Genomic DNA, 12,678 nt, shown 5'->3' with positions numbered 1-12,678 from the left:
GCGCCGCCCCTGCCCAGGCCCAAGCCGGCGCCGGCGCCCACGCGGGGACTCGGCCCGGCCGGGAAGCCCAGGGGCAAAGGACGAGGCTGCGCGCGGAGCACGGGCCGCCGTCCTGACGAGCCTCGGCCGGTCACCGTGGACAGCTCCAAGGCCAGGACCTCCCTGGAAGCCCTGAAGATCAGCATTCGCCAGCTCAAGTGGAAGGAGGTGAGGCCCGGCCCCGCCGCGGGGCGCAGGGGGGTGGACAGCACGACCAGGTCGGCGGGCCGGGGCTGCTGCACACTGTCGTCAGGGCCTAGCCCACAACCGCGCTAGGTCAAGTGAGCCTCCTGTAGCGGCCCTACAGTTCTTTTGTGTTTTTCAGCCGTCGGCACTGGCTTCTTGTCCTGCAGAGTCTGCCCTGTGTAGGCTGCTTTACGTGTCTGTCGGTCTCCACCAGCTTTGCGTCCACCAGCCAGAATCTGCTCTCCTTCACCTCTTTATTTCAGTTATATTCGCTTCGCACTGACTGTGCGACTCTGGGGTAGCATGACAGTTCATGCTTGGGAGGCAGGCAGAGCAACCGTCTCATGCCGCCCTCCTGTTGAGTTGCACAACTTTGAGTAAGTTGCTTTTCTCTAGCCTGTGAGCTTCTCTGAAAGTGAGGCCAACAACAGCTATCTCACCGCTTTGTCAGTATTAAAAAAAACCTACTACTGAGTGCTGTAGAGCACAACTAGTCAGTAAATGATAACCTTTTGTTACTACCCTCTCTCTGTCATCCCCTCCCCCACTGTCATCATTATCACCTCAGGCACTGTGTTTTATAATCCAGGAGAGGACATACAGCAAGTGCCTGTAAATGGTGGATGGCAGGGCAAATAAAGAGATGAGTTAATCATCCTTGAATCCATTTAAAACCTTTTGGGGTCTGGGGTGAAGCGCTAATGACTTCCAGAGGTTTTGGTTGCAGCAGGTGAGTGGACAAAGCTGTTGGACTCTGTGGTGGCTAAGGCTATCTAATGTACTTTCGGGTGTGTCAAGATTCCACTTCATGGTAGGCTGTTCTGAAGACTTAGACCCAGAGGTTTGGCTGAGGTTAATAGAGATTGAAACAGGCAACATGAACACTCAGCCCAGTGCTTTGGCTGTGGTAGATGTTAATGGTTTTACGAAGTTAGAACCTGCAGAGAGATGGCCATAGGAAGGACTGATATTAATGACCCACAAGGAAGGAGTTGTTTTGTTTGGAAAGAAATCCAAGATCATGTAGGAGGGGCTTCCAGATAGGTAAGGGTTAGCTGGTGGGAAAGTCTAATTGCAGGTGTCAGGGTCCTCAGCCTTGGGGTATGGCATTCAGGGGAGTACTTTAATACCCAGAGAAGCTGGGAGTTGGGGAGCAAGGCAGGCTCCCAATGCTAGAGTTTCTGGGTTTCTAGACAAGAACTCAAGCCCAGATCAGAGATATGAGGTCAGAAAGGTGAAACTGAACTGGCTCTAGTGAGGAGAGAATCCAGGCACAGATACCTGGCCACTGAGTCAGGCTAGGCAGATTGGCTATCAGAAGTTAACTTAGCCCTGTGAGGAGGCATGCAGGTTAGCTCAGTTGTTTTAAAGTGCTTTTTGAGCTAACCCAGTCAAGTGCAGGGAACCACAGTTTGATCTCCAGCTCCACATCCTGCACCAGATCTGCCCTTAAGACAGCTGGAGACAGCCAAAAACAAAACAAAACATTTCATAACTTAGCCCTGTGAAAGAGAAGATGCAAGAGGAAGAGGTGGGCTAAATCTTATTCATTAGGCCAGATGGGCTTGGCCAATCCAGCCCAGATTCCTTTATTTTCTTTTCTTCTTCTTCTTCTTCCTCTATCTCTTCTTCCTTCCTCTGCCCTATTCCTTCTTCCTTCTTTGTTTTTTGGTACTGGGGATCGAACTCATGATCTTACATTAGCCAGGCAGGAGCTTATGCCACTGAGCTATCTCCTAGGCTCCACCTTTATTCACTCTGTAAATGTCCACTGTGGTGGTGCCAAGTTCCCTACTGGGCCCTGGGAATCACACTTAATTTGTAACCCTTATCTTCAAGGACCATGTAGTTCACTAGGGAATAAAACACAAAGAAATAATTGCAGGCATCATAGGGCCAATGCTGCTGCTTCTACAAATACTGGTTTTCCAGTTATTTGCCTTGCATACTCCCCTGTTATGTCTTCAGATCCCTGATCAAATGCTATCTCCCTACAGAGGCCTTCTGAGATGATACCCTACCAGTCTCCAGCCCTTACTATTGTTCATGTTCTTATAGCACTCAATTCTACCTGACATTCTATTGTGTATTTGTTTATTGTCTCTTTCCTTCACCAGAATGTAAGCTCCTTGAGGGCAGAGGCTTTGTTTTGCTTATTGCTGTACTTGAAAGTGCTTGGCATATGGAAGTTGCTCAATAAATATTTGTTGGATGGATGAATACATTTTATGTGATGAGTGTTTCTCTTTCCATATGTGAAGGTGTTGGTGCTGTGGGAGGCAGAGGAGGCACTTCCTGAAGGTTTTTTTTTTTTTTTAAGAGGTAAATTCCAGTTGAGTTCTGAATGCTGAAAATGGGCTAGGGTTATTTAAGGACTCTGAGTCCCTGGTAGAAGGAGCAATGTGGGCAGAGCAGGGGTGTATGCAGGGCTTTGCATGAAGGTTATTCTGGCTGGATTACATGATAAGAGATAGGGCTGCAGAAGTCAACAGAGGTCAGATTATGTGCCACACTCAGGGACCTGGACTTTTTCTTAGAAAAGAGCATATGTGAGTCGTTGAAGAATTTTTTTTTTTTAATTTGATACCAGATTTCATTATGTAGTTGAGACTTGTAGTGATCCTCCAGTTTCAGCATCCCCAGTGCTGGGATTATAGGTGTGCACCACCATGCCCAGTTTCGGGGCTGGCACAGCATGTCATATTGAGGATCAAACCTGGGTCCTTGCACTTGCCAGGCAGGTGCTTAGACCGCCGAGCTATCTTCCCAGCCGCCATTGCAGAATTTTAAGGGTCTTCCCTCTGTAACTGTGCTGCTTTGGGCAAGAGAGTTAAACAGAATGCTTCAGGACTTAGTGTATCCATACAGTGAGGGTAACTACAGCTAGTTCAGTGGTTTCCAGCCTTTCAAGTGCTACAGCCATATAATAGCAGTGTTAACCTACGTGAGGCCTTTGCACAGGTGAGCCCAGTGGGGTGGGCGGTTTCCAGCGTCCAATCTGGGACTGACCCCTCCACCCCAGGCCTGACACCTCCATCTGCAGGCATATGCGTGTGTGGTTGGAGATACTCATTCTAGCATACCTGAACATAATTCACTCCCAGCAGTAGGACCTTTTTTTCCATAATTTTATTGAGAGACAAAAAGCAATGAGACAGTTTCAAATCAAATTGGTATGACAGTTTCAATAATTAACACATTGCATACATTCTTTCCAGTGGTTATTTGCTGTACAAGATGCAGACATGATATCCTATTTACAAACACTATTAGAACAAATCCCTCTATTCATTAAAAGAATGTAACTATATATCTATCCTAACCACTTTGAATACACAGATACAAAATGGACATTCATCTGTATCCCCTTTTTTGTTTAGTTCCATCATTTGAATATTATAGGTGTGCTAACTCAGCAAAATACAGCAGTAGGACTTTTGTAGTAGATGTGTGATTATTTAACATCACTTTGCCCCATTAGTCTGTGTAGTCTGGAGGGTGGGGGTGGCACCTGACACGCCCGGCACATTGTAGGTGCTCAATATCCATCAGACAAATGACAGCATACTTGCAACAGAGCTCCTGGGTCACCCTGCTGCTCTAGACTATGGAGCTTGAAAAGTACTTAACTAAACATTAAAGTTCTTTCTATTTTAGTCTATTATAATGTTCTAAAAATAGATTTTATGACAAGTAACATGTGAAACTGATACTAAAAAAAGTATAAACTCAATCTCACGAGGCCTCAGTTTCCTCTATTGTGGGAGTGATGTTTTATGAGATCAGCTCTAGCTTCTAGCACTTAGGTGCTCAGAGCAAGAATTCCTACCAGCAAAAGGTGCTGACCAATAGTCCTTAGTTTCCCCATGTGGTATGGGAGTGATATTGGACAAGCTCATCTCTAACTTGGAGCAAGAACTTCCACTTGGGGCTGGGGCAAAAGGCACTGAGCATAGATTCCCTGCTTGTCATGTTGTGTTGCTTCTGTGCTGTTTCCCAAAGGGAGAATTCTTAGTCCTGACCAGCTGGATTTTCTTTTTCTTGGTACCAGGAATTGAACTTATGACCTTACACTTGCCATGCAGGCTGGCTTTGACAGAGATGGGTGGGTAGTCCAGGTGAGAAATAAGTCCCGAACACCAACTAGAGACAAGCCCCATCTCCTTTTATGGGTGCATAGTGAGACTATAAAACATGGCCTATTTTTAATGAGGGCACTAAGCCAACCCACAAATTCAGAAGTTTGTTTGACTACTGGGTATATAATCTCATTTTTCTTTGTTCCACATATACTTAACAAACATGATAACTACAGTTGTAAACACTTGTATAATTCTTATCCTGTATTAGGTACTGTTTTAAAAACTTCTTTCTTCTTGATATATATAAAATCTTTTATTTATATATTTGGTACTGGGTCTTGCTATGCAAGGACTCATAGTGATCCTCCTGTCTCAGTCTCCCCAACACTGAGATTACAGGCTTGGGCCACCACACCCAATTTTGGTGACTGGCACAGTGCGCAAGGTTCTGGGGCCAGCATAGCATGCTGTACTGGGGATCAAACCCGGGCCCTTGCACTTGCCAGGCAGGTGCTTAGACCGCTGCATGATCTCCCCTGCCCAAAGTACTATTTTAAAGCACTTTATACATAGATAATTTATTTTTGATTCTTGAAACAACCCAATAAAATACCTTACGCCCATTTCACAGATAAGAAAGTTGAACCACACAGGGCTTATCTAAGGCCATCCAGCTAGTGAGAGCCAGAGCCAGCCTTTGAAGTAGGGAATCCGTATGGGACCAGTCTTCAGTTCTGTGCTTTTCCCACCATTCCCCACTGACTCTGTTGGCAGAGCCCAGACCCGGGGGAAGGGGTTCAGCTACAGATATGACCAGGAGGCATTCCTTGCTCCCAAGAGCTCCCAGGAGAGAGTAACAGACCTGCAAATGGGAAATTACAGACTCATCTGGGAGCTTAGCAGGCAAAGGCATTCCATACAGAGCGGGAACAAAGACAGGGCAAGTGGACCAATGGGATTTTAGAAGGCAGATTGGGGTGCTGGCCCCTGAGGGAGCGTGCAGAGGTTGGAGGACCAGGTCACAGAGACCGGTGAAGGCCATGCCAAGCAGCTCGCGCTCCTTCCTGGGTTTGCTCCCAGATTGCATGCCATATATAGACCCAGCTTTCCTTACAGAGTCTCCTTCCATCCCCCGCCAACTCTCCGACAGTTTAGTTTTCAGTCATATCCATGCTAGGCAGGTCTAATTCAACTCTATCTATGGTGTCAAATTTGTTTCCCAAAGGGAGAATTCACAAATGGCAGTTCTGTAAACTTGTAGATAAGAATTCAGTTATTCTCAAATAGCAAAGTCATGTATATAGAGTCACTGTAACGAGAAAGGGAGGGGATGGCTCCTGGTTCAGAACAGAAGCTCCATATTTGTGCAGTTGGATGGCCCTCTTCTAGTCATGTGGATTTCTCTCCCCATCCCTTGCATATTCTCTTGCAGTTTTTGCCACCCTCATTAGAGAAAACCATAGAGAAAAGACAGCATAGGGAATAGATGCCTCTGTTGTTGTGAGCCGCCCTCCTCAGAGGTATAGGTTGTGTGTGTGTGTGCACAGTGGTGCCATGGACACCAGCTAGCATGAATGAGGGCTCTGAAACATTTAATAGTGGGATCTTTGTTAGTGAATTTGCATAAATTCCTGTACTGAGCTCTATTATGTTATGCATTATTTGTGTGGGAGACTCCAAATCACATGTTCTTTTCTTATTTATCCAGCTTTCTTTAGAGCATGCACTCGTACTATAAGATATAATATTAGCTACATTTTATTAAAGATTTGATATGAGTCAGGCACATGCCTATAATCCCAGCACTCGGAGGCTGAGGCAGGAGGGTTGCTAATTTTAAGAGCAGCCTGGTCATTTTAGTGCTTTACTTCCTGTCTTAAGATACAAAACAAAACAAAAGGCTGGAGGTGTAGTGCAGTACAAAGGCCCTGGGTTCAATCTCTAGTACTGAAAAGAAAAATATATGTTCTAGACTGTATTATTTATGCTCATTAAGTATTTACTATGAATTATTTTATTTCCTGTTCACAACCGCCCTCTCAGTCAGGTCCTACTTACAGATGAGAAAACTGAGGCTAGAAAGAGGCTGGTACAGAACTTGTCCAAGGCCACATGGGCACAAGTGGCAGAGCTGTCCAGGCCTGCACTTCTAGCCTGTATACCATCCTATTCGATCCTCATTGTGCCGACCACACTACCAGGAGGTCTTCCTTCTGCACCAGCACCACCTTTTTCTTCTCTCACAGGTAACGACTGAAGAAACTGAGGTGAGCCCACAAATAAACAAGAGTCAGGGTCCAGACAGCAGTCAATCTTGCCAACACCCGATTTAAAATAGATTGTATAGTTCTCTGCTGTTTAACCTTCCTGTGCCTCATCTGAGCCATAACTCTCAAATGACAGTGGAGTCACTCGGAACCAGCAGAGCAATACTGCAAATAGGACTTAAATAAAACACATTGAAATGTATCTTGCCTGGCAGGGCAAGCATTTGGTGCCTGTGTCCTCCAGGTCCCACTTGCTACTATGCAGAAGGGACTCCTGTGCCACTTGACAAGCTGAGCCGCATTACCCCTCCATGGATGTGAACCTGAGATCTGAGTCACTGTCCCAGATTCCTCTGGAAGAAAGCAGAGTACACTGCATAAGATGAAAAGTTTGGGGGTATGGCCTCCCTTCCCATCTAGTTTTAATGATAAGTCATCACAATTTATTTTGTATTCTGTGAAAAGAGCATTATGTTTAAGAGCAGTTTATTCCCTACTCCTTCAAATATTCTCCTTCAGCAGACGTTATTTTAACATCTAATCCACCAGAATTTTCCCTTTGCACGTTTAACTTGTCATAACATAAAAATCGAAATTCAGCACCACTATTATTAGAACAGTATGTATCAAAGTTTCATGAATCCACACTGAGTTCTTAAACAGTTCTTTAAAAGGCAGTAAATTCCAGGGTTCATATTCAAAGTCTACATTGCAAATTAATTTGGTTAGCAGGTGTGGTAATTACAAGAGCTATTTTCCATGTTGTAAAACACCATGTATCATGCCTCGATTTTGGTAACATCTTAGATAGTTGTTTTGTATCAGCTGATATTTGAATGCAAAAATTCACTCATATATTTTATTTTCCTTTCAAATCTATTCCTCGGGAAGAGCATACTGTAAAAGTAATTGTCCATTTTAAGTGCCTGCTCTAAAAGGGATTGTCTCCTGGAGTTGATGTGGGCTTTGAAATCAAGCGGGTAGGGCTGAAAATGCTTGTCACTAAGTGCTGCTGCTAGACTGGTTGTGTACAGACTTTCCCCGAACCTCAGTTTCTTCAGCTGTAATAGTAGTGGCAGTGGGCTCCTGCAGAATGCTTGTGACATTATGTGAGGAACGTGTGTGCATTGCCTCCACCCACATGCTGTTGGTGTTCAGGCAACTTTAATTCTTTTCCTTCTATTGGGTAGTTACAGACATTGGTTATTTGATCTATTTTCTTTTTAACCAGAAGAAAAAAATTATAAACTTGAATTTGCATATGTAGGTTACTTTACTTATTAATCTGAACAGATAACAGCTTATTTTGACTCACTTAACAAATATTTTGTGAACTACTTATGTCAGGGTAGAGTAGGGATCTATTCAGTGGGTAACCTCCCTTTATTATTGTTTTGTTCTGTTTTTTGGCAGTGCTGGGGTTGAACTCAGAACCTTGGGCATGCTAGGAAGGTGGTTTACCACTGAGCTACACCCCCAGCCCGATATTAGAAAAATTAAACACATATAAGGAGCTGTTACATTTGGGGCAAATATCAACTTGATGTGGCTTAGAATTAAACTTTTATTATTTTTTAAAATGTATTTGGTTGTTATAGGGTCTCACTCCTCACCTCAGACTTGTGGTGATTCCCTTGATTTCAGCCTCCCCAGAGCTGGGATTACAGGAATATGCCATTACACCTGGACTCTGGCTGAGCCCACTCTGGGAGTGGTCCTGGCACGGCATGTGGTGCCGGGGATCGAACCATGGTCCCTGCGCTTGTCTAAGCTTGCCTAAGCAGACACTTTAGTCCACTGAGGTATCTTACTGGCCCCTAAACATTTTATTTTATTTTACTTTATTTTATTTTTGTATTTAGTACAGGGTCTACAGGGTCTCACTACATAGATCTGACTCATAGTAATTCTCTTGCTTTCAGCCTCCCAAGTGCTGGGATTACAGGCGCTTGTCACCACACCCAGTCTCAGTGTGCCCCTGGGGTGGGGACAGGACCAGCACATCATGTCAGGGATTGAATCTGGCCACTGCATTCTGCCTATACAGGCGATTTAGTCTGAAGAGCTATGTGGCTGGCCCTAAACATTTTTAAATAATGCTAACCTAAAGTTTTTTTCTTTTAAAACTTAATTAGATGCTTAAAGTTATAGAGTCTAACTGGATTTTTTAAAGCCTCTGTTCTGGCCTTGATGCCTGTCTTGTGCTTTTGTGTCTCATGTTCACCACTGGAAACGCACTCACTCATTTAAGCTGTGGAGTGACATCTGTGCCTCGGCACTGGGTTCACAAAGCACACGAGGTGGCTTCTTCCCAGGGTCCCTGAGGTGGCGGAGGTATGCATTTCCTGAGCTGATTTGTTTGCATCTTACTTTCAGCGCTCTCCAAGAACATGGAACATGTGCGTTGGAACCTTGGGCTGTGTCACATAGTGTCACAAAACCCTGGGCTTGATCCCAGAACTGAAAACAAATGAACAGACAAATAAACCAGCAAGCAGACAGACAAAGGCATGAGAATAAACTATTTTCTAGGATTATTCTGAGGATTAAGTCATAAAAAATTGTAAAGTGCCTGGCCCTTGCGTAAGAGTATATTCTGGTTTTCCCGCTGATGAATTTGTGACACCTTAATTATCTTTTATAGCAGAATGTTGATAGAGTGAACAGGCAATTAACCTTGCTATTCTTTTAGTTTGTTCTGAACCAACCTCTCCTGGAGGATGCTGTTTTGAAGCTGAGTCGTGTCCTGGAGATCCCTCCACAGCGCTGTTGTCTTGCTGGAGAGAACAATGTTTGCGTTGCTCTGGTCCAGATGGACGCACACCGCCCCTTCCAGCTCCCGTCAAGTGGTGCCTTGTCTTCGCAGCTGCCTCTGCTGTCATTTGTGTACATGTTTGTTTCCCTGGCTGGTTGTGAACCATTATCTAGTAATTTTTATAAATGTTTTGTGAATCCTAGCAGGCATTTCCGGAGGCTCCTTCTCTTCTCCCATCTGCTTCTCTGCCATCTGAATAACAAACTCTCTTATGCTTAATGAAGCTTTAAGAATAGGGCTGTTTATCTCCTGTGCAGTCTGCCCTAGGTACAGCTTTACTTTTTCAATATGTCCTCCAGCGTATCTGTCTCACTTTCTTACTGTGGCTGGTCATCATGTCTGGTGCTTTATGCTCATCAAGTGGTTTGATTTCTCTTTGTGTTAATATTATGCTTGTTGAGGATTCAAAAAAGCAATGATGGACAATTTTCTGGACAAGTAACAAGAACCATGGCATAGCTTAGTGGCTTGATCCCACAAGAGTTTTCTTCTTGCTCACGCTGTGCATCCCATGTGGGCTGGTGGGGCAGTTATTCAGAGGCCCAGGTTCCATTTGGCATCTGCTTCCTGGAATCACCAAGAGAAGGGGCACGTGATAACTTTTAAAACTACTCCCTAGGAATGACACATCACTGCCACTCACATTTCATCCACCAGAGCTAATTATGTGGCCAGGGCCAAGTTCAGAAGGCCTAGGCCAGTGCAGGCTTGCCCTGTGGGTGTGGAGAGGAGACCCAGACTACTAGGTGAGTTATGCGGCTGACCACGACCACAACATAGCAAGTAGCTATAAGCTATAAACTGTATATTTATATAGCTCATCTCATATGTATTATAAATTTTGTTCCTGTTTTTCATTTAAATTTCTAACAGATCATTTATCTTTATGATATTATCATTAATTTTTTTCCTTCTCATTCACTTAAAGCAGTCTTAATTATTATTGGACTTGTTAACCTAAAGGGGCAAAAGAAACCCACAGTTGTACCTTCAGGTGCGATGAAACGTGAAGTGAATTAAGCTGGGTGGAGAGCCTCAGGGTCTTGCATGTCCACGAAACTCAGTATTTTATATGAGATTGTCACACTTATTTACCTTGCTTGGCTTTGACTTTGTGCAATAAAGTGGCCGATGTTGTTATTTCTGTTTTACTGAAGTGTGATTTGGAGTAAGATTTGGGCCTAATACCCACCATTTATTATTATGTCACATGTAATTTTGTCCCATTTCAGTCATGTGTCGTGTGTGGCAAAGTCAAGGTGGGGTCAGTGTTTATTTGTTTCACCTATTCCATGCTCCAGAGGTTTTAGAGACACAGAGGAGGGCGAGAGGCAAGCTCTCCTAGCTCTCATGCCACATCGCATCCCACTGGGGTACATCACCCATCCTAAGAGAGAGTGAGGTCCTGGCTCCTTAGAAATAAGACCATTCGAAGTTGGCGTCTACTGAAGTCATGCGGTGCAGGAGTGGGCTTTGAGCCTGGATGTTAGTTTTGTTTAAAAAGCACATTTGTCATGTGTTTCATCTTTGTGTACTGCTTAAGGTATTCACCATTTGGAAAAAAAAACCATTTATGACCCTATCATCAAGATGTAATGACTGTTTTCATATTGCTGAATTTATTTCTACAATTTATTCTGGAACGCGCTGGGGTGTAACTCAGTGGTATGTAACTCAGCGGTAGAGCAGCAGTGTTTCATGAGTGAGGCCCTGGGTTTCATCCCCAAGAAAAAACAAAGGAAGGAAGGGGCGAAAGAAAGAACACTTTCTGGGTGTATGTTTTTATGTTTTACAAAACTAATATAATTTTGTTATGTAAATAGTTATGTTTACATTATAATTTAAACCTTTTCCTTTGCTATGGTTTTTGTAATTAACACTCTAATTGTTGCAAAATATGTATCCAATGGGATGTATTTTTTTATATTTTCTGTTAGAAAATGCTTACATTTAGCCCTGTACTAAAAACCATTCTAGAATGCTTTTGTTATATTTTATATTACTTTCTATTTTTTGTTGTTTTTGTTTATTTGTTTGCTTTGAGACTGGGTCTCACTATGTAGTTTAGGCTGGCCTTGAGCTCACTATGGTCTTGAACTTGTAGCAATCTTCCTGCCTCAGCCTCCTGAGTGCTGAGATTATAGGTGTAGACCACCACACTTGGCTTCATATTATTTTCTTATGTTTACAGTACATGATGTTTATGTTCATCATAAGGAGTAGGTGCATGTACAAGACAACATTCTAGAAGTGAAACCATAGGCCAAGGCATATGTACCTAAGGCTTTTAAAATGTCTTGCAAAATTGCTTTCTAAGTAAGTTTTAACAAATTATACTCAACTGTTAGTGTGTGAGTTGCTACCTGTAAGTATTTACTTTTGAAGAATATAATAACAAGTACTGGAGAAGAAAATAAAACACATGAATCTCCTAATTTCTGGGTCCTTTCCGCATCAAATACTTGATTCCAATCCTAGCTCAGGCCAGGACTTTTTAGTAGGACTCTTGGTGTAGCTGTTGCCTCTAAATTGAAATAGCTATAGGGCTAGTGAGACAGTTCAGTGGACTAAGCGCCTGCTTAGACAAGCGCAGAGACCAGGGTTTGATCCCCGGCACCACATGTGCTGGCCCCACCCCGCTGGGGCACACTGAGTCAGCCACTGAGTCCAGGTGTGGTGGCGCTCACCTGTAACCCCAGTGCAGGAGAGACTGAAAAAAGGAGGACCACCATGAGTCTGAACTGCGTAATGAGACCCTGTACCAAATACATACAAAAATTAAAAATAAATGAATTGAAACAGCCAAGTCAAAATGTAAAATTGTTCTTTAATTTTCAAATTATGTATTCACTAGACACTCTTGACTTCCTCTTCATCCTTGATCTCTCCACTTCTACTTTCATTCCTCGTCCCTGAGGAAAGGGCTTAAATATTTCATATATAATTGAACAATGAAACTGCTAAATGTTTCAATAGGTTATTTTTTTAGAGTTTAAAAAATATGTCAGGGTAATAAATAGGAGATATTAGGAGCTGTATTAAAACATCATGATGTCATTACATTTTAGGGAACTGAAAATGGAACTCACAAAACGACTTTATACCTGAAAAGATGCTCATAAAAAATAAAACAGATAGCCTAGTATGTGGAGAAACTGGAATCTTTTATACTCTTAATGGGAATGGAAAATGATTCAACCATTTTGAGAAACAAGCTATTCCGCCAAATGTAATACATTACTATAGCTTAGTAATTTATTCTTCATTGTATACCCAGGAGAAATACATA

At 43.2% G+C, this 12,678-nt stretch overlaps 1 protein-coding gene across 1 annotated transcript in view; it reads left to right on the top strand.

The window, feature by feature from the left end:
- Positions 1-12,678, top strand: part of Ttll11 (tubulin tyrosine ligase like 11) — a 269,365-nt gene that overhangs the window by 509 nt on the left and 256,178 nt on the right. Inside the window, 1 exon segment of the mRNA XM_023701587.1 lies at positions 1-207. This exon segment is cut by the window's left edge and continues 39 nt beyond it. Coding sequence (XP_023557355.1) covers positions 1-207 — 207 coding nt within the window.

The sequence above is a fragment of the Octodon degus genome, unplaced genomic scaffold (genome assembly GCF_000260255.1).
Source record: "Octodon degus isolate 3935 unplaced genomic scaffold, OctDeg1.0 scaffold00137, whole genome shotgun sequence".
Classification (NCBI taxonomy): domain Eukaryota; kingdom Metazoa; phylum Chordata; class Mammalia; order Rodentia; family Octodontidae; genus Octodon; species Octodon degus.
Note: the sequence above shows the minus strand (reverse complement) of the source record. Positions and strands in the feature narration are given on the sequence as shown.